The sequence below is a fragment of the Equus caballus genome, chromosome 14, assembly GCF_041296265.1.
Source record: "Equus caballus isolate H_3958 breed thoroughbred chromosome 14, TB-T2T, whole genome shotgun sequence".
NCBI classification, from domain to species: domain Eukaryota; kingdom Metazoa; phylum Chordata; class Mammalia; order Perissodactyla; family Equidae; genus Equus; species Equus caballus.
Genome location: NC_091697.1, coordinates 100,703,436 through 100,725,644, shown reverse-complemented (window position 1 = coordinate 100,725,644; position 22,209 = coordinate 100,703,436). Strand labels below are relative to the sequence as shown.

At 43.2% G+C, this 22,209-nt stretch overlaps 1 protein-coding gene across 23 annotated transcripts in view; it reads left to right on the top strand.

Annotated features, from left to right (window-relative positions):
* Positions 1–6,654: 6,654 nt before the first annotated feature.
* RASGRF2 (Ras protein specific guanine nucleotide releasing factor 2) overlaps positions 6,655–22,209 on the top strand; it is a 214,970-nt gene continuing 199,415 nt past the window's right edge. For 10 of the 23 annotated variants that reach the window (XM_070234586.1, XM_070234585.1, XM_070234588.1 and 7 more), the window contains exon 1: positions 8,891–9,178. In XM_070234586.1, the coding sequence (XP_070090687.1) occupies positions 8,891–9,178 (288 nt within the window). Of the gene's footprint in view, positions 7,659–8,800; positions 9,594–12,737; positions 12,931–22,209 lie in introns of those variants that run through there. The other 13 variants (XM_070234604.1, XM_070234602.1, XM_070234600.1 and 10 more) reach the window with 9 other exon arrangements.

Sequence of the window (22,209 nt, the reverse complement as noted above, 5' to 3'; positions counted from 1 at the left end):
ATGGAGGCGGGCAGGGGAAGCACTCGTTATCTTTACTAACCCATCCCAAGCATGCAATAAGTCCTTTCTTTAATTTTCTCAGAATAACAGAGAACTGAGGTGTCGAAGAAAACAGAGAATGCAGATGTTAACACAGAGACTGACTCAGGCATTCCCTGCTGGAGAATGAGTTTCTCTCCCCCTTCAATCCGTGCCATTTCTCCCCGGTCCTCATTTCTGGTCATAAAATCAACCCTCTGTCAGGATGATGTCACGGAAGGAAGATTCACTCTCATTAGGGGAGAACACCTGCCCTCCTCCTGGGGCTCACTTTGGGGTTCTAATGGGACTGAACAGTCCACCAGGAGCCATCTGTGGTCCTCAGTGTTAAATAACACACCTCAGGGGAGGAGAACATTGTTGTCCAGGCGATGGGGCATGCCTGCCAAGCTCGGGGCAGCTCCTTTTCAGTCTCTCCCATGTGAGGGTTAAAGCTCCTGCCTGTGGTCTCCATTGTAGATATCCCAGCAACAGTAACTCTTCATCATGTGAATAACTGGCAAATAACTTCTAAAGACAAAGACAGAATGTCTGCTTCTTGACTTAAACAACTACTTTAGGACAAAATATATGAAACAGTGATTTTCAAACATAGGACCACAGGCAGTCAAGGCCTCTGATCCTCGAGTGAAGGAAGCCAATGAGACAAGTCCTAGCAGTGCCCCAGCTACAACCTGAGGGGAGCTGCCAGGCTGTAGCGCTGAGAGGGAGAACCCAAAGAAGGCCTGGGGGCCTCACTGAGTTGAAAAGACAAGATTTAGGGTTCAGGGAAGCCAGTGGCTAGAGAACACAAGACAGATGACTGGAGGGGAGACAGCTGCAAAGAGACAACTCTGGATCTGCAGAAGGCTCCCTCCACTCTTTAGCTGAGTCCTGACTAGCTCATGCATGTGAGAAAATGACAAAGGCCAGAAAAAGAAGCTCTAGAAAGAAGCAGGAGGAAAAGTCCCCAGAGCTTACAGCACCTCCTAGTAGTCAGAACGGAAAGGTCTCCTAACACGTGGGGTATGGAGTAGAGTCCTCAGATGGGTGGGCCATATAACCGACACTAAAGGCTGTTCTGGACCTACCTAACAAAGCTTAAAAGCAAATCTCATGCAGATCAAATCATTTTCAAGTTACCTAAGTTCCAGAACAATGTCGAAAATATTTAAAGGAATATATTACAACAAATAAACACAGCAAGAACAATAATAAAACTCAAAAGGTAAAATTCACAATGTCTGACATCTAACAAAAAATGGCAAAGAAGCAGGAAAATGTGGCTCAGAGGAAGAAGAAAATGCAATCAATAAGAAGAGACCCAGAAGTGACACAAATGACAAAACTTGCAGACAAGGGCATTAAAAGAGGCATTATAAATATACCCCATATGCTCGATAAAGTAGAAGAAAGCTTGAGCATAATGGGGAGGAAAATGGAAGAGAGAAAGACCCAAATGAAACTTTTAGAGATGAAATGTGCAATGTTTGAGATGAAAAATACACTGAATGGGATTAACAGTAGATAAAACATCATGATGAACTAGAGTTTATCCCAGGAATGTTTATTTAACATTGAAAAATAAACAATTACTTTGCCATACTGAATAATTAAAAAAGAAAAACCATATGAACATCAGAAAAAGCATCTGTCAAAATTCAATATCCAATGATGATTACAAACAAACCTGTCTGCCAAGCAGGAATAGCTAGGAATTTCTTCAACCTGACTAACAGCATCTATGGAAAACCTACAACTAACATCACACTTACTGGTGAAAAGACTGATTTTTTTTCCTCCTAAGATCAAGAATAAGCAAGGATATGCACTCTTACCACTTTTATTTAACATTTTTTCTAGAGGTCCTGGCCATAGCAAAGGCAAGAAATAGAAATAAAAGATATACTGACATGAAAGGAAGAAATAAAACTAGCTTCATTAATAGATGACATGATTGTCTATGTAGAAAATCTTAAATAATCAATGAAAAGGTTACATGAATTTATAAGTGAACATAGCAAGTTTGTAGAGCATATCAGGATATCAAAATCTTATTTAAATTATCAAATTTTTATTTGAGAATTATCCAAATTTTATTTCTATGCACTGTCAATGAACAACCAGAAAATAAATGGAAACATACCGTTTACTATTGTTATGGACTGAATGTTTATGCCCCCCCCAAATTCATATGTTAAAATCTAATCCCCAGTGTGGTGGTATTTGGAGGTGTGGCCTATGGGGATAATTAGATCATGAGGCTTGAGCCCTCATGAATGGAATTGGTCTCTTATAAGGTAATGAAGGGACCAGAGCTCTCTCTGTCTCTCTCTGCCATGTGAAAATACAATGAGAAGTTGGACGTCTGCAACCAGGAAGAGGACTCTCACTGGAACCCAGCCATGCTGGCACCATGATCTTGGAATTCTAGCCTCCAGAACTGTGAGAAAAAAATTTCTGTTGTCGATAAGCCACCTAGTTTACAGTGTTTTGTTATAGCAGCCTCAGGTAAGACACTCTAGCATCAAAAACTATGAAATACTTAAGACATAAATTAGACAAGAGTTGTGCAAGAACCATACACTGAAAACTACAAAACTCTGCTAGGAGAAATTAAAGAAGACCTAAACAAATGGAGAGATATACCATGTTCATGGATTGGAGGACTCAATATTGTCAAGTTGTCAGTTCTCTTCAAATTGACATATAGATTCAACCCAGTCCCAATCTAAACCCCAGCAAGATTTTTTTGTAGAAACTTACAAGCTGAATCTAAAATTTATATGGAATTGCAAAAGACTTAAAATAGCTGAAACAATTTTGAAAAAGAAGACCCAACCTGAAAATCTTAAACCACTTGATTTTAAGACTTTTTAGAAAGTTAAAATAATCAAGACAGTGTGTTGGTGTAAAGATATACATCAATATAGATTTGTATATATATAAAGATGCACATCAAAGGAACAGAATAGAGTCCAGAAATATACCCACATATGTATAGCCGATTGATTTTTGCAAGAGCGCCAAGGCAATTGCACAAGGAAAGAATAATCTTTTCAACAAATAGAGCTGGAACAGTAGGACAGCCGTCTGTGAAAATAGGAACCTCAACTCAGACCTCACATCATTGGATCATAGGGCTAACTGTAAGAGCTAACACCAGAAAACTTCTACAAGAAAACACAGGAGAACACCTTAGTGTCCTTGGGTTAATCCAAAGAGCAATCCAGATGTCCATCAACAGGTAAAGAGATAAACAAATATAGTGTACCCATATAACAGAATACTACTCAGCAATGAAAAGGAACAACCTATTGATAACACTCATCAAAATGGATGAATCTCAGAATCATTATGTTGAGTGAAAGATGCCAGACAAAAAGAGTACATATTGTATGAATCCATTTATATAAAATTCTAGGAAATGCGAACTAACATACAGTGACAAAGTAGAGCAATGGTTGCATGGGGATGGAGAGGAAGGAGAGGTGAGAAGGGAAGAATTTCACAGGGGAATGAGGAGACTGTTGGGGGTGATAGAAAGGTTTGTTATTCTGATTGTGGCTATGGTTTTACAGCTATAGAAGTATGTCAAAACTTATCAAATAATATTCTTTAAATATGTGCAGCTTACTGTGAGTCAACTATACCAGAGTAAGCCTGTTTTTAAAAAGTACAAAGAACAGTTGGTAGTATAGTGTACTTTAAATCCATAGAGAAATGTATCAGTTGGGGCAATTAACACTAGTTGTAACAAGAAACGCAACAGCTCAGTGGCTTAATACAACACAGTTTTATGTTTTGCTATGTCATGGTTTCATGAGGGTTGGGCTGCTCCTGGCAGCTCCCAGCCAAGCAGCGAGTCAGGGGCCTCAGCTCCTTCCATCTTGTGGCCCTGCTGAGTTTAACATGACTTCCACATCCTTCCTACCAAGGACAAGAACAGAGAGCGGACATGATCATAACTGTATCTACAAGGAGGTGCCCATCATGTCTGCCCACATCCCTTAGTCCAAAGCCAGTTCCACGGCAGGGAGGTTGGGAAATAGTTCTCCCCATGCAGGAAAGAAGAGCAGTGCTTTCACTTATATGTCTGGCCAGTCTCTGCCAGAAGATAAAGAAATGTCTCTTCCCAGAGTAGCTGTGCACACAATAACGTGTATTACAAAAGAACACTGACTTCTGAGCCAAAATACCTGCCTTTGGATCCCTTCACAGCTTTCCCTCCGAATGACGAGAGGGGCTTTGCTTTGTATTTCTGAACTAAAGTGCCCACTCAAGGGCTTCTTCTCATGCACAAACGGGAATCCAAGTCTTCAACTCCAAGGAGACAGAAAATCGGTTGCAGTTTTCAAATCTCTCCCACAGCCTACCCCACTCGTTTTCCACTCCTACCCCCCAGATTTCAAAACTTTCAGAGTCCAGTCTAAGCAAAGGCAGGCAGCTTGTGCCCTACATCATCTGCATCTGCACCCACAGCACGAGGAGAGACTGAAGCCAGCATGATGACACACAGCCACCAAGAAAATCTGCTCAGGGTCTTTGGTGCTAGATAGCACAATAAAGGGATTCCTTGCCTATGCAGCCAGAAAGCCACATTGTGTGACCATTTGGATGGGCAGTGACCGTGACAAGATGTGGATTCAAGGGCTTATAGTACTGGTTGTGTGACCTTGACAAGGTTTTAACCAGGGGTCTTTCCCCTTAGGAGATTCTTCTGCAGCAGTGGGTCTTCCCCAAACCTGGCAGAACTTCTCACCCAGGTGCATGTGGTCCGGGGGCACCTGATGACCTGACCCGTGTCAGAATGTCCCTGGCACTTCCCTGTAGGGGCTAACAGCTGGCTCCGCTCAGAGTGAGATGATCAAAGTCTTGAGCTTCCAAGTCCAGAACATGTAAGTTCATTGATACAGTTTTCTCTAATATTTTTGTTTTCATCCTGGATTTTGAGTGTAATACATATAATGTGTGTGTGAACCACTGAAACCACGGCTGTCACAGTCACCAACAATCCTCGTATTGTCAAGCTCAACGGGCACTTCTCAGTCTGCATCTAACTTGACATCAGAACAGCATTTGCTACAGCTGATCACTCCCTTTTCCTCGAAACACTGTCTTCACTTAGCTTCTGGGACACCACACCCTCCAGGCCCTCCCTGCTCGCCAGCTGCACCCTCACTATCTGCCGTCCTCCTCTTCCTAACTCCTGGACGGCATTTTGCCGCAGAGCCCTCTCCTGGAATGTCTCTCATGCAGGAGTTAGGGGTTTTGAAAAGCTCTAGATTAGGTGCTACACGTGTGGAATCAGCTCTCTGCCCCCACCTCCTCAACCTTAATAGTTGGACAACTCAGATAAAATTTTCTTTCCCTCCCATTCTCCCTCCTTCCCTCCCTCCCTTTTTTTTTTTTTTAATCAGATTATCTGGATAATGTCTCCCTCTACAAGTGGTCATTAGAGTTTCCAGATATGACAGTTCATTGCTCATTTTTTTTGCTCAACTTGCCTACAAAAAAGCAAGGGGACACTTTCAACGTTATCAGTGAGAAAGGCTTTGCTGCCCCCGAAAATCAACTTAAACTCACCCTTCAGGAAAGAGTCCATGAAATGCAAGCGGGAAAAACAATGAATTCACAGAAGAGCTTGTTCCCACCCACCTGGAACATAGTCCTTTTTGCCAACCTGTTTGATCAGCTGGGGAAAAAGCATCCTCATTTACATAATAACCTCCTGGGTCTTTGTGTTTCCAGATGGCACTATTCCAGGCTGTAGTTTCCATGTGAATGAAGGAGGCTAGAGGCCCCCACATGCCCATCAGACACTCACAGGAGATAGTGTCGAGATAGTCGAGGGATTTCTGGTTGGTTCCACCTCTTACAATCTTGCAGAATGATCTAATATTTGCAAATGTGTGTGCCCTCTTTAACAATTCAAATATTAAATTAATTTAGAAAATATTTATGCATCACTCGTGTGCCTCCTGCATCTGAGTTCTCCTGGCTGTTGCAGAAATTGGGGAGGCAGCCATGCTTGGGGGAAGCAGGCAATCAGGAAGAAGCAGCCTGTTCCCGGTCGACTGAGAGCCCCAGGGGCAGAGGCACTGTGTTTTCTCTGTGTCCTCCGCGTCACCTAAATGTAGTGTTGAGGACGTACACAGGTGATCAAGAAATAGCTCTGGCAGTGAATTTCCATAATTAAAACCCACAATGGTCACCAGCCAAACTTCAGAGGAAACCAAGCTCCTCTCTCTCACTGTCAGGGGGCCTAGGACGGCTGCACCACCTTCCACGGTAGGAAGCGATGACAAACAAGGGGCTGAGAAGAATACTTCCTGTGGTTGAAATCAAAAGGACGTTTGAGTAGTCAGGAAGGATAAGTCAGCACTGAAATTAGCCTCAGCTCCAGAGACATTTGCTTATTGGGGAAAAGAACGTTTCACATCCGAAAAAACACAAGTGGTTAGAAGATTTGAATACTCATCGCAAAACTGTTTTGGTACTGAATTCGCATCCTTAATGGTTTCCGCTCAAAAATGGAGCTCATCAATTATGCAGGTGTCAACTCGCTTGCGGTTTTCAGAGCTGGGATTGGACCACAGAGAAGGAAATAAAAGGCCTCCTGAGGCTACTGCCATCTCCTCTGCATCTAGAAGCTGGCTCAAAAGCTTGTCCGCATTTACTTATTGTCTCTATCCTTGTATCTGCTCTAAAGAACAATGCCAGCTCCCATCTGGGTTAACCCAAATCAGCACAGCACTGTCCCTTAGATATTAAAAAATATGTAAAGAGAAATGGCCGCTGTTCTCACACTGCAATTTCAAATGGCAATTTCCCTATCATATAGCTCTTAATAGGGAAAGTGGTTTTTTTTTTTTTTTTAGGTAAAAAGGAAAAATGCTCAGCTGCTCAGCGAAGCAGTGTTAAAATATTCTGCAAAAACACCACTTACGGAACAGGCAGAAGCCCAGGGCTACCACTTTATGAACACACAACTAGTGGGACAAGACAGGTGTATTGTCGCCGATTCATGGCCCAGAAAAGGATTTTATTATTATTTTTTATTTTTAACAGTAAACAGTTTATGGCAAACCACTTTTATAAGTGACTAAGGGGAATAAAAAAAAAAACCCGTAGACAGCATTATCAGAACCGGGCACTCCCTGGGGATTTCACGAGCTTTCTCCTACTGCTGTTGGGCACATCAGTTCTCTTCCGCTTACATTTTATAGCAGGGGTCTTGGTTGTCTGGCCGTACCTGCGATTTGTTAATCAAATGACTCCCAGTTCCCGCACGGGTATCTGCTGAACCTCTGACAGCATGGCCCCTGGGATAGATTCTGCCGGGGGCAGCCTGTCTCTCTTATTTGGGTATTTTTTCCGGTTGAAAACTCCATGCTTAAAATTAGTTTCTTTTATCTTAATCCTGAAAAATCTCGGTCGTTGAGAGGGAACCAGCAGCATCTGATCCCTTCCTGGGAACGGGGGAACGGCTCTCACTAACCCTCGCCTCCAGCTTTAAATGCAACTGTGCAAGTACGCGCGGAAAAGTCAAGATTGCCGGTTATGCAAAGCCATCCTGGGACTCCACCCACTGCCATGGAAACGCATTCAGGGATGGTGTGAGTGCGTGGATGTGGCAGGTGAGTGTGTTGTATGTGTGAGTGGGTTCGTGAAAGTGTAAGAATTTGCATGAATGTGTATTCGTATGTTTGCAAATGCTTGTGTATGAGTCTATATTTATATATTTGAGTGAATGTGTTTGTGCATTTGTGCTCATGCGTGTATGTGTGTTCTTGTGTGTATGTTTGTGTATGACTATTTGCCTGTGTGAATGTGTTTGACCGTGAATGTGTGAGTATAAATGTGTTGCGTATGGGTGTGTATTTGTGTGTAGTTTGTATGAGTGTTGTTGTGTGCATGTGTCTATGTTGTGTGCTTGTGTGAATTTGGCTGAGTGTATGGTTTGTGTGTGTAAACGTGTGTTTGGGTGAGCTTATCAGTGTGCGTGCGTAGTTGCCTGTGGAAGTGTGTATTTGTATATGGGTTTGTATTTTTGTGTGTAGGAGTGCACATTGTGGATGTATTTGTATAAATGTGAGCGCAGAATTTTGTGTATAAGCATTGCGTTGTGTGAGTGTATTTGCGTGAATGTATCTGCGTGTATGAGTGTGCGTTTGTGACTGTGTGTATGCATCCTCTTGTCTGTATGAGTGTGAGCGTTGCGCGAGTGTGTATTTGTGCGAATGTGAGCCTGTGTGTGCACTGCCTGTGTGCGGCCGCGCGGTGGGAGAGGCTGGGTGCCGTCGCCGCGCGCCCACCTCCGCGCTCCGGGGCGCAGAGCGGCGGCCGGGCCGGCGGGCGAGGGCGGGCGGCGCGCCGGGGGAGCGGGCTGCGCCGCCGTCACGGCCGCCGCGCCGACTCTGCCCTTTAAGTCGGTCTGAAGCCGATTACAGCTGATCTCCCACGTGACGGTTTACCTTCTGTCTCCCGGAGCGAGTTGCCCGAGGACAGTCCTCATCCGGCAGACGCGCGTCGCGCGCCCCGGCCCGCCGCGGGGGCTCCGGCTCCCGCAACTTTGCGCGAAGCGGCGGCCGGCCCCGCGCCCTCCCCGGCCTCCCTCCACGCGGGCGCCGGGGGCTCCTGGGCTCGGCTCGGCCCGGAGGGCGACGGGCGGGCCGAGCCCGTGCCCTGGCCGCAGCCCGGCGCCCCTCGGACCCCGCAGCGCCGCGCCGCGCCCCGGAGGCCGGCGGGCTGCCCTGGGCGCTGCGTCAGGCCAGGGGGCGCCCTTGGGCCGGCGGCCGCGGCGGGCGCGCCCTCGGGGAGCCGGCCGGGGATGGCGGCGAGGCAGCGCTGAGCCCCCCGCGCCCTCACCATGCAGAAGAGCGTGCGCTACAACGAGGGGCACGCCCTGTACCTGGCCTTCCTGGCCCGCAAGGAGGGCACCAAGCGCGGCTTCCTGAGCAAGAAGGCAGCGGAGGCGAGCCGCTGGCACGAGAAGTGGTTCGCGCTCTACCAGAATGTGCTCTTCTACTTCGAGGGCGAGCAGAGCGGCCGCCCGGCGGGCATGTACCTCCTGGAGGGCTGCAGCTGCGAGCGCGCGCCCGCGCCGCCCAGGGCCGGGGCCGGGCCGGGCAGCGCCCGGGAAGCGCTGGACAAGCAGGTACCACGCGCCCGCCCTCACTCCCCCGTCCCCCTGCCTCCGGCCGCTGCGCTTCTTAGCTGTTCTAACCCCACAGGTCCAGGGCTCGACCTAACGTAGGGACCGTGCTCCGAGATCCGAGATCCCCCTGCGGCCTCAGTGGCAGGACATCTCCACGCGCCTCTGCATCTCCATCCCCTTTCCCCCATCTCCTTGTGATCAGTTGGAATAGAGGCTCGGCTTTATTTCTTTCACAACCGTGAAAGCGATCAGGTCGGGTCGGACCGGGTCGGCTTCATTGCTAACCATCCATTGCTTCTCTAGACCTTGTTTGGAAGGATTTAGTGTGGTGACGTGTGCTGACACCTGTTGGATTTAGATTGTCAAGACGGAACTAACTTATTTGGAAAAGTTTGGTTTCTCCCTTACCCGGCGGGTGCGTGTATGTTTCTTTGCCTGCTTGCTGTGCATGGAATGAGCGGGGCTCCCGGGACGGACAGGCACTTTCTGTTGGCCGTTTTTAATCTGTTTTTGTGCTTTATGTCAGTTTACCTTGCTAACATTTGACCTGCTGGGTCTAATTAGCAAGGTAAATGTGTATCCATTTCCCTCAGAATTAATATTTGGTGGCCACATTCCTGCTGTGTTTAAACATGTGGGCATTTTTAAAGAACGCTTCTGTGTACTTTTAAATGACTGCTTTGAAAATGAATGTGACCTTTTTACTCCCAGTCATAATTTTATTAGTTTTGCTATGTGCGTACTCAGGGAGGAAAAAACCCTCTAGATTTAGTAACTCCCGCCCCTCATTCCGGCAAACGCGAAATCTGTATTTTTTTCAATCACCATTTGGTTATTAAAGTTAAAGCAGACTAATTTTATGCTCCCAAATGTTCTCACTTCGCTTCTAGATCTCTGCCTTGAAAAAAAGAGGCCGATTGTCTTTGCTGTTGCATAAAAATATTTCACAGCTGAGTTTTCCGTGCAAGTCAGACCAAACAGCTTCTGTTGCAAACCAACGAGGGCGGCTGGGGGAGGCGCTAGCGATGGAACGATGAATAAGACGCCTAAATAACCCCTTGGGGCTTATAAAACAGCGTGTAAAATTAAGAGGAGTTAAAACTAGATCAGCTAGAAGTTTGATTTCTTTTTCACTTTGGTTTCACTATAAATCATTAACAGACAACTGATAAATCTTGGTATAACGCTTGTAGATCTGAAATTTAAAACACGTGCCCTTTGGTTTTTGAGGGTGTGTTGAGGGTTATTTGAAAAACTGATTTCCAATTTTGTAGATATAGATACTGGGAGTATAAGGTTAAGTTTTGCCATGCTGTTTAGAATTTAAATTGAGAGCAGGAGAGGGGTTTTGAGGAAACAGATTTTTTTCAGGATCTATTTTTTTTCCATTTTCTATTGGTGAGATTTTTTTTTAAGTTATGTGTTCCAAAGCCCCACAGAAGTCAAAACTAATCGATTTTTAAGTGTTATTATTTCTACAATAAAATAGGGTATGTGCAATTTCTCTGAATATGTGTCATTGACAATTCCAAATTATTTTTTCTCTTTGTATTTATACTAGTATCAGGAGAGAACCACTTTTTTTTTGAGCTGGGAGCGGGGAGTTGTCATCTGTTGCAACGTATATGGCTGTCTGACCAGTTAACATTATATGACAACCAACATTTTTCTACTTGGAAAATATCCAGACTCTTATCTTCAGGACAGTTTTCTTTAGACCACACTTTTATAGAGAAATGTAACCTCCAAATAGTTTGACTTACGTGCCACTTTCTAATGGAAGTCCTAAACAGGTCATCTTATGAAAAAAATTTTTCTCTGTTTGTCATCATACAAGTTAGGAGTATTTCTCAGTCATTTTATACATCTCTATGAGGTTACAAATTAGAACCTTCGGTGGTGGTAGATAAAACTGAGATGTTGAGAACAAGCATTTTTAAATGGATTAGGAGGTGGATGGGGAAACCTGTCAAATTTTGTCTTTTGTTAGACACACTTCTGTGACTTGGGTTAGCTCAGCTGACTGATGCTTTTCTCCAGCACTGCCTGTCTGGTGTGTTTGAAGAATTAAGAAGAAACCTCGAAGACAAGATCAAAAAGAAACGTTGTACCTTAAATCTACAGTTTATGCAGTGGGTCCCCTTCCCGAAAATTTGTGTTACTGATGTGCTCAGATCCTCTCTATCACCGGAAGTGGTGGACCCGTGAAACTGGCTGGGCTGGGGGCGGATGTGAGGCACTGAGCAGGGACCGTCTCACGGTCTGCTTCTCCACAGATGCTTCTGGGACTTTCCTCATAAGTATCTCCAGCGACCTCGTAAACCTAGCTGGAGGTCAAGGCTTGAAGCAGGACTTAGGGAGGCAGAATAGGTTTCCTCTACCATTTCTGTGTGACTTCTGTAGGCTAATCTCTTAATGTTTCCATTTTTTTTTCTCTTAATGAAATTTGTTTCTTAATATGGAAAGATTAAGAGTCTGGCTAAGATGATTTCCACGTTCCAATAATGACATCTCCTATTTCTAAGGTTATAACAGACAGTGCGAGCTTTTTGCTGTGTAGAGGATATGAAAGACAATTTCACAAGATTTAGAAGTTAGTAGTCTCTGTAATAAATACTGCATCCGAAAAGCTAAGGACAAGCGGTGATTGAAGTGGACCTCCTGATAAATCAGTTATGTCAGCAGGTGCCAAACCTATAGCAATATCATTGTCTGGAGGGCGGCGTACCGTAATGTCATTGACAGTTACTATAGTTGATGTAATTCTTATCGTAAGATGCCTATAATCATTCTTGCCAGTTTCAGTTCTACCTCTCCTTCAAATAATCTTAAAATTCCAATAAATTGTGTTTTTAGGTAAGTTATAAGAAGAAAAGAGGCATTGGTTTGCTTCGTCTAAATAATACTTCTAGGGGCTGCCCTGTGGCCAAGTGGTTAAGTTTGCACGCTGTGCTACTGAGGCCCGGGCTTCGCTGGTTTGGATCCTGGGCGCCAGATCTAGCACTGCTCATCAAGCCTTGCTGTGGAGACATCCCACAGAGAAGAACCAGAATGACCTGCAACTAGGATATACAACTATGTACTGGGGCTTTGGGGAGAAAAAAAGAGAGGAAGATTGGCAACAGATGTTAGCTCAGGCCCAATCTTCCTTAAAAAAGAAAAGAAATAAAAAGAAGACTAATTCTAGTTGGTTGACAAAAGAAAAAACGTTTTTCTTTGGTTTTACTTCTTTGTCTTAAACTGTTTCCAGTTAAGAAGAAGAAAGAAAGGTGTTTTCCACTTTCCAAATATGCCTAGGTTGAAGGAATATTTGCGTTGATCCATTTTTTCGACAGTGTCCTGAGATTTCACGTTGGTAAATCCTTGGGAGATGGCAAGGCTGTCTTTTCAGCCTTCCATAGTGGCTGCTTCTTAGAGATCATAATTGGTGATACAATCGAAATAAGTTCAGTTAAAAATTTTTTTAAATGGTGTTCCTCTTCTCCAAATGTGAGTTGCTGATTCTTCTTTCTAAAAAAGCTCCATTTATGGAAAATGAAAAACTTACCTTTCATTCCAGGTGACAGTGTTTACGGGCGAAGGGGATTTGCATTTGGTGGCTACCTTCTGTATGCCCGGTCAGTGTTAGCCTCCTTTATCTCGTCTAATTTGAATCTACTTTGGCTCTTGGAGATCGGTGCTACTTTTTCATTTTCACCTGTGCCAACAGTGAGGCTCAGAGTTCTAGGGAGATGCTCAAAGTCCAGCTCCAGGTATGACGACCGAATAACCGTGAAGAGTGCCTTACTAAGGAGGCCATTTAAGGCCCCTGAGCTTCAGGAAATTTGAAATCTGGGTGGGATGGGGGTTGGGGTTGTAGTGTGTGAATCACTGTTTTGTTTATTCTTATTTCTCTTAGAAAACGGTTTACAGGGCAGTTGCAATTCTTGATAAATACGACTGCAGACCATTACATTTTCAAAGAAAAACGAAATTTATTTTTAAACATTCATTTCCTTCAATAGGGATCTTTAAAAATACTTGTAGTTAGGGTGCAAGGACACACCTCAGCTAGTCTGGTCAGTTTAAGTGGCCGTATCTGTCCTGCCGACTAGCAGGAGAGACGTTTAGGAACAAAGCCATCTTCATCCCTGTTTTCCTGGTAGTGTCAAGTGTTGTGTTCAGCCTGATTTCAGTTGTTTTTTGGGGAAAATATCTCCTTAGTTCTGGAGGTTTGAAGTAGTAGATGATTGTCATATTTGTGCTGAATTAAACATGTTGATTTAATTTTACAGAGGTGAAAGGTTATGGGATTTCCCCTGTCACCTCATTGCTAGTCAGTCATGCTCGCCTCCCTAACTTGACTGCAAGCAGAGGAGTTGGTTCTGGATTGTGGATTTCATTCTAGTTCATCTTTAATTGATGTCCCACAACCAGATCAATATTTTTGTTCAACTTTTGCTCGTTAACACAAATAAAGGGTAAATGGACTAAAAATATGTGCTAAATCTTATAAAAAGTTTAAAAATATAATTTAAGGAAGAGAAATGATTTATTCCTTGAACTTTGTAATTGTTCTTCCATTTAAAGTTAATGGAGAAAAATAATTTATGGATTAGAAAAATTTAGTTTAATTTTGGCTACACTAAACCTTACTATTTATATTACTGTACTTATTGTTAAGAATTCAACATAGAAAAATACATCTTTGATGTGACAGATGTAAAAATGCATTTTATTGTGACAAGTATTTTTTCCATGGGTTTTAAAAAATGATACCTAAACGCACTATTAAATGATGGAAAATATTTGTAGTGTGATAGCATAATTTTTTTCCTTTAATTAAAAATTAGAGATATTTTCCTTTCACGGGGTGATGGTAAGTCCTAAAGCATGTGTGATAACCAAATGTTTCTGCTTTCAGCGAGCAAATGCTAATAGTCTGTTAAAACAATTGTTGATATGCTGTTTGTTTAAGGCAGATTATATATTTAAGCTGATTTTGTCCATATTTTTTATTAAACATCCATGCTACAGTCAATATAATTTTAATTTTGTGGAATAGAGGAATATAGTCTTTAAGATTATTTTGTAATGAAATAAGCCAGATTGGCAAAACAATATGGATTTACTCAGGTCTTAAATCCTAATTTTCCCAATTTTAAAGTAACTTTATGTTTTTGTGCCTATTTGTTTGTCCAACAAGAAAGGGATATGTGTGTATGTGTGTTGAGTTTATCTTCTGTCATTAAATATTTGTTGTGCAGTTATATATGTTTGAATTTACAGGTTTTATTTGTATCATTATCATTTCATGAGTTGGAAATCCAATCTGTCTACAATCTGGGGAGTTTTATTTTTCAGGACTAAGGATGTGAAATGCTTCTGTTAAGTTAATCACAGTATAAATTACTCTCTCAAATTAGTTTACCTTAGTTTAAGACTGTATATAGTAAAATCTTAGTTAATATTTAAATGAAACTAAAGATGGTATTTGTTAGGTATCAATATAACACTGTGGGAAATGTTTGGTTATCTTATACATTTGGCCATTATTCTAAAAATTAACCATTATTCCAGAATTACTCATTATATTTCCATTGGTGTAATTTTCTAATTTTAGCTGATTGAGAAGTTATAAAACATTATTTTGGCTCCACCCCAGGGTATATTTTAGCATTTTTACCCAAGGATTCAAATATGATTGTGTGTATATTTAGGGGAAAAAAGAGTAGCAAGTTTTTCTTTTTTTTATTTGCCGAAAACATTGGTATCAGTAGGTGGAACAGAGATGCAGAAGGTACATGTCCTCAGTTTTCCTTTTTGTTGGTACTTGAAAAACTTAGGATTCAATGAAAAATAAGGATTCAAATAATTTTTCCTACAATTCCTCACAGTGAATGCAAAATGCCCCAAATATACTTTTAAGGAGAAGGCAGGAAAAAAGTAACAAGTTTAAATAATATTTCTTTTCTTTTTGAGCTGTAAAGGAAGAAATGAGACAGAAAGTTGGTGAGTCCTATAGAAGTTAACTTACAGCATCAGAGTAGAGTAAGTTATCGAAGTTAGAATTCTCATAAGATCTGAGAAGATACAAATAAAGCGATGTTAAAAAAAGCTATGCTTAAAAATAAAATTTATCGATCTTTTGATGCTTTATTTATTTATTTTTTTCTTTTGTGAGGAAGATTGGCCCTGAGCAAACATCTGTGCCCATCTTCCTCTACTTTATGTGGGATGCCGCCACGGCTGGCGTGGCGAGTGGTACTGGGTTGAGGCCAGGATTCAAACCTGCAAGCCCAGGCTGAAATGAAGCATGCCAACTCAACCACTATGCCACTGGGCCGGCCCTGGTGCTTTATTTTTTAAAATGTAGGCCTCAATTTCTTTTATTAGCTCTTCCCATCCTTACCAGCATGACATGGCAGAGACCTATGATGACGGAAAGAGCAAGGATCTGAGGGACTCTGGTAACTGGTACTTTGCGTTCTTTTCAGGTTCCTGAAATGTTTTAGTCGTTGTCTGATTTAATTTGGACAATGCGTGATTCATTTCCTGAACTGAAGTTATGGGTCCATGCCATTCGTGTGACTAATGTAAACTGTGGGGTTGGTGCTATCAAATAGAGGGACAACGGGAAGGCGAGGAGGTTTCCTAGGGCTAGTGATGTGGGAATGGGGAGGTGATAACCTGGCCTAGGGCTCATTGTATAGCATTGTAACTCGTCACAGAAGTCATGATACATAGGAATCAGAGGCCGCTCGTGTCCAATATGAATTCTCTTTCCTTTAACTTTAAGAATATCACTTTCCAGGTCAGGTTGTAGTACTGTGTGTGGTTCAGTTCAGGGGTTAAACTATGGGGGTTTCAGTCTTGACTCAGCTCCTTACCAGATACTCATCTTGAGCAATTTCTCTTTCTAAGCCTGGACCCCTGCCCCAAGACGGGGATCAGGAGCCCACCTACTTCACTGGGCTGTTGTGAGATGCACGGGCAATGGTCCCTGCCAAGCTCTTCACACAGGGCCTGGCTCACGAACCGTCGGTGCATTTATCAGCTCGTATTTTTTATTTTTTTAAAGATTTTATTTTTCCTTTTTCTCCCCAAAGCCCCGCAGTGCACAGTTGTATATTTTTAGTTGTGGGTCCTTCCAGCTGTGGCATGTGGGACGCCGCCTCAGCCTGGCCTAACTGATGAACAGTGCCATGTCTGCGCCCAGCATTCGAACCAGCGAAACCCTGGGTCGCTGAAGTGGAGTGAGCGAACCCAACCACTCGGCCCTGGGGCTGACCCCATCAGCTCGTATTTTTATTACCTCCTCTCTAGTATAATTCTTCTTTGACCTTCTTTTTGTTTTCATTACTAGGGTCACTTAGGAAGTTTTTTCCTTCCTTCCTCTTAAAAAAACACTTTTAATTTAACATGCACAAAATAGAATAGTTCAGGCAACACCAATACCCATCACCAGCTTCAGCGGTCTTCAACCTTCTGCTCTCCTGTTCTCTCTGTTGCCCTGTATGCGTGCTTGCTTTTTTTTGTTTCTAGACTATTTTAAAGAAAGTCCCAGACATCGTATTATTTCACTTGTAAATAGGGAAGTTTTTCCTTTTTGGCATCCCTTGTTTGGCACTGAAGGTTGCACTACGTGTAGCTCTGAAGAGAATGATCTTGGAAAGAATTTGTAATGTGTTTGTGTTTCGGTGTGTGTTATAATGCTCATCATCCTTTTGTTTCTTTGATATCATTATAAAGGAACATATATATACATTATAAGTAATTGTAAAGGTGGCAGAATTAGCTTTTAAGTAAGTTCCAGCACGTTAAATCCTAAAGAAAAGAAATCTGTGCTCGGTTGTTTAACCATGATCATGGTGTGAAGGTATTTTCATGATCTGATCTCACTCTAGGGGAAATTATATTATTGATGATTCTCTCACTGAAGAATCTTCTTTTCTTTATTGAAGTCCATTTACCAAATTCTTCCAGCTGTGCAGCTGGAAGAGTCTTATTTAGAGTCAAAAATGAGTGCTTCCTCTCTGATGCCATTAATGCTTCTTGTCACTCCGTATTTTGCATAGTTTTGCAACAGTTGGGACGTCATCCATAAACCAATGTTTCATCCATCTTGCAAAATCAATTTTGAAACCCAGCAGCTAGTCGAAGTTATTTTAAGGCATTTGCTAAGATTTCATTAATCAAGTGTGTAGTGTGCTTTTTCTAGTGTTGCTAAACTTTTCTTGGGGTAATCGGTTTCTGTTGTATGATTATTTGCTTTAAGCCCTTTTGATTGCAAGGGAGAGATATGAACTCAAGTTGTCTTGAATAATGGTCGCTTCTGTGTGTGGCACGGGGACAGTGGAAATATTGTTAGGCAATATAAGGATGAGTCTCGCGCTGCCTTTATTGTGACCTACTTATTCTGTTTCCCCTAACTTCAGGCTGCCATGCCCCTCGTGGTCCTGACTCAACATATTGTGGCCCTGTTCTCTTTGTTTTTTTCTGCTTCAGTTCTCACTGCAACATCTCTTATTCACTCAGTATATTCAGGCTTGTATCTTGGGAGAGAGAATCTTGGTTCACATTCTGGAGCTAGACAAAACACCCATCTCTGACCAGTCCATGGGCTGGTTGTCACACAGCAGGGGCCATGGGTGAGGGAGTTTCATGGAAAGTTTGGTGGGTGTGGTAGGTGTTATTATTGACGTATCTTGTGTATTCATCAAGCTAGTTAATATTTTCACCATACTGGGGTCTGAGGTCTTCCCTCCCAAGCTGCTGGGTTGTTGCCCTTCCTCTAGAAACGCGTACATTTATATGCACCAAAGACTTGTACAAGAATGTTCATGGCAATATTATCCACGAAACCTGGATGTCCCATCCCAGCAGCTCTAACTTCACGATTTTTCTAATCACCCCCTAGTCACACCTATACTTTTCATCTGGAAGGGTCAGGTGCACAAGGGACAAGGACACTTTTATAGAACTTAACCAGAGTTAAACTTGAATCCCTGATGCCCTCTTAGCTATGCTGCTACTTGGAGAGTGTGTCAACGAGGCTGGCCTGGAGGTGCTGTTAGGGAGGGAAAAATGCCTCCTGCCAGCAGAGGTGAAGACAGAACGCTCAGTTGTCAAAATAGATCTGTATCATTCCCTATCCTCCTCCCCCCTTTTGTCCTGATCATTATTCAGGAAGTGGCCATGAAGGGATGGCCCATTTCTGGGAACACCTGCATTCAGTGATCAAATGGCCTCCTAAAGTGTATGGACCAGGAGGGAATGAGGGAGAGAGAGCTAGACAGTCAGTCCGTTGTCGAATACTCAGATCAGTTTCACGGGCCACAATGGTGTGGCTGGAAACAGCTGATCAGTAACGTGAAAAAATATCAACAGTGGTGAGGCAGCACTGATAGCCGAGAGGGGTTCAAAGGTCTGATGTAGCCAATCTGCCGGGAGTGGGAGGGGGTAACACGCCTGGTGACGTGGCCCCTCCCGTTGTGAGACCAATGGGTCAGCTTTAGGCAGGAGTCACAAGTCTGCCCTGCAGTGGTAGCCTCTGCATTAGAGACAGAGTCGGGCTCCAACAGCAGCTTGATTTCAGTCGGTCCCAGCAGAGAAGCACCCCTTCCTGTGGGCACCTATGTGAGTGTTCCCGACAGTTCAGTCGGCAGACGTGGTTTGTTCCCGGGTTCCTGTTTCCAAAGAAGGGTCTCTTTCGTCTTCAGCGGCATCTGCTTCTGCTTCTGCATGGCTGACACTGTGGCTGAGTAGCCACAGCTCCTTGGTGGATACCACTAGGTTTCACCTTAGCCAAACCATCAGTGAACCAGGCCCAGCCATTTAGGGAATCTGTGAATCGAGGGCCCCGTTGAGTCAGTGTGGCTTTGCTTTAGTTAGTAGGGCAGATAAAGTTGCTTGCAACTTGTTACTTTTTTTTAATGTAAAACTGAGATGCTCCAGGGGCCAGACCAGCTACGTTCTTGAATATACCTTTTCCATTTGACAAGCAAGGTTTTGGCCCTTCCTGCCTTGTTAGCTCATAAGTCTGAGTTGATTCATCCTTAAATGGGAATTTCAGGCTGGAGAGTTACAAGGCCTCTATGGGTCAGTTTCAGCAAGGACTCAGCAGTACGCTAATAGTTGTCTGCACGCCTTGTAATTTGTTTGAATGCTGGACATTGTGTATGAAAAATCAAAGCGATAACTTGAGGCTCTGCATGATTTTATTTTCCCTCAGAGATTTACTTTGCTTTCTTGCAGGCATTGGTGTGGAGTTATGTTATTTTAATCCATTCTGGGATTGAGCAGGTGAAAGCTAGGTTTTGGGCTTTGTGAAGAACTTGCCTATTTCCAGCTTGCCCTAATTTCTAAAGTATAGCCTTTCCAGGGTCTTATCTGGAAATCTGGGTGTTTGCACAACTCCCTCCTCCTTGGCCTCCCCCCAACCCCCTCAGACTGCCAAAAACTCAACGCTGGTTTCCAGCCTCTTAGCTGCTGCTTTCTGCTTGGCCTGTTAGCCTCTTGGCTCTGTACCACCTAGAAACTGGCAAATTCCTTGAGAGAAACAGCTTCAAAGACTATCAAACTCACTAGTTTACGTCCTTTCTCTAAGATGTCTTTACTTCTTAGGTCCTGGCTGTCTTGTTAGCTCACTGAGACTTTCAAATGGATTATTTTGTGTGTGTGTCCAGCTTTTCAAATTGTTCTTAGTGTATGCAAGGTGGGAGGGAGGTCCGTAACAAGCTACTTGGCCATCACTACTCAGCAGTGAGTTTTTTTTTTTTTTTTTTGAGGAAGATTTGGCCCTGAGCTAACATCTGCTGCCAATCCTCCTCTTTTTGCTGAGGAAGATTGGCCCTGAGCTAACATATGTGCCCACCTTCCTCTACTTTATATGTGGGACGCCTTCGACAGCATGGTTTGATAAGCGATGCGTGGGTCTGTGCCCAGGATCCCAACTGGTGAACCCTGGGCCGCTAAAGCGGAGTGCAAGAACCGCTATGCCACGGGGCCGGCCCCAGCAGTGAGTTTTAATAGTGAGTCTAAAAATGAGTGAAACTCCTTTCAAAACAGTGGAGGTGTTATTTTTTTCTGGAAATTTATCTGTGAATTACTACTAATTCAGTAATGATAAACTACTAAGAAATCAAATCACAGCTAATCCTTATTTTATCAATTTAATTCTGAACATCTTTGAATGTGGTGTTTTTGAACAAAATAAGACAAAAATATTTTGTAGTCATAAGATTTTTTTACAGATGTTTATCTTTATCCTACTACTGAGTGGTGAGGTATATATTTTGAGAGTACCGAGGTGTAAGTCCCATTTTATTCCTTACACAGTGGATTTAATTTAAACTTTCTTAGATAGTTTTCTCATAACTGATGTCTGCCTGTCTGTCTGTCTGTCTATGTATCTGTCTATCTATGTATCTGTCTATCTATCAATCAAAGCTACCATCAATCTATCATCTATCTATCTTAGTTGATGAGCATTTAATTTAAAGCAATCATCTTTCTCCAAGCGTAAGTCAGCCCTTTCTTCTTAGAAAGTAAAACAAAATAAAATAAGACTGTTTCATTTAGGATACTAACTTGTTAGTTTTTTATGAACATTGTTTTGTATTATACAATTGTAAGAGCTACTGTTTATTGAGTGCTAATTTTGGGTTCAAGAGCCAGGCACATCACATGTATTAGCTCTTTTAATCTTTGCAATCATCCTGGGATGACAGAGTCCTCTTTATTCTGCAGATAGGGATCCCGTGGCTTAGCATGGTTTAGTAATTCACCCAAGGCAAACCTTAATAGGCGGCAAACTTGGTTAATAGAGCCTAATTTAGTAACTTAATGTTTGTTGAGCTTGGCCCTCAGCTGGGAGCTAGAAATGTATAATCTGGAAGGGAAATGTTTTGTCTTCAGTCTCGTTCTTCTCTGTCTTGGTACGTTCACAGTTTGAGTGGAAAACTTCTCAGTTCATTTGGCCACATTCATAAAGCCCATAAGTCTGGTTATTGTTTCCTCCCCAGATTCATGAAAGTAAGTCAACAAAGCAAAGCTATGGGCCCATATTTATGTAAGGGAAGCACTAGAACCAGTTTACATACCCTCTGTAATCTCTGTGTGCTTGGCGCTGTGCTGGGGGCCCGAGAGCTGGGACGTGGTGGGGAGAGGAGTGTTGGGGCACAGATCAGTCTGCCTCCAGAGCATCCTTGTCTTTCTCTTGTGCTGCTGACTTCCAGCACGGGCTTTCTTCTTGGTGTCTGCCTAGCACCACGAGGGGTCCAGCACTGAAGATGCAGAAGACACAGCCCTCCCTGCGGTTCCAGACCTTTTCTGTGCTATGGCTCTTTACTCTGAGAAGATTTCTTATATTTTGATGTGAGTCCACATCCTCAGTGCCTTGATTTATGCTACCACATTTTGGCCACTAGGTCTAACTAGGTTATAGTCTTCCCTGACCCAGAGCAGCAAATACATTGTCTGAAACATTGGGCAACCGAGAATGATACTTGCAACCTGAACCATCAACATAAATGTAATTGACTGAGAAGGGGCATTTATATGTGCAGACAATCTTTCTGTTCTCGGCCAAAGTATCTTCTTGTATGTGTTTTGTTGGCAAGTTTCACTTGTTATCTCTGGAATTGTGCCGTCAAATGGTTGAACAGTAGCATCCTGTGATTGTAGTGCCTTAGCTGTCATTTTCACCTGTGAATGTTATTATAAAAGTTCATTTGCAGCATGCCAGTTTGAGCTGAGACCATCTTCCCTCCTGCTCACCTGTGAATGTCGTTGTCTGATAACACTGAAGGTGCAGTGGCGTTCCATCTGGTTGAATGGTACAGAGTGCCCAGTGTATTGAGGGCAGGGTTCCTGAGTTCAAGTTCTAGGTCCAGGGGCCGGCCCCACGGCCGAGTGGTTAAGTTTGTACACTCCGCTTCGGCGGCCCAGAATTTCGCCGATTTGGATCCTGGGCACAGACCTAGCACCGCTCATCAAGCCACGCTGAGGTGGCGTCCCACATAGCAGAACTAGAAGGACCTACAACTAGA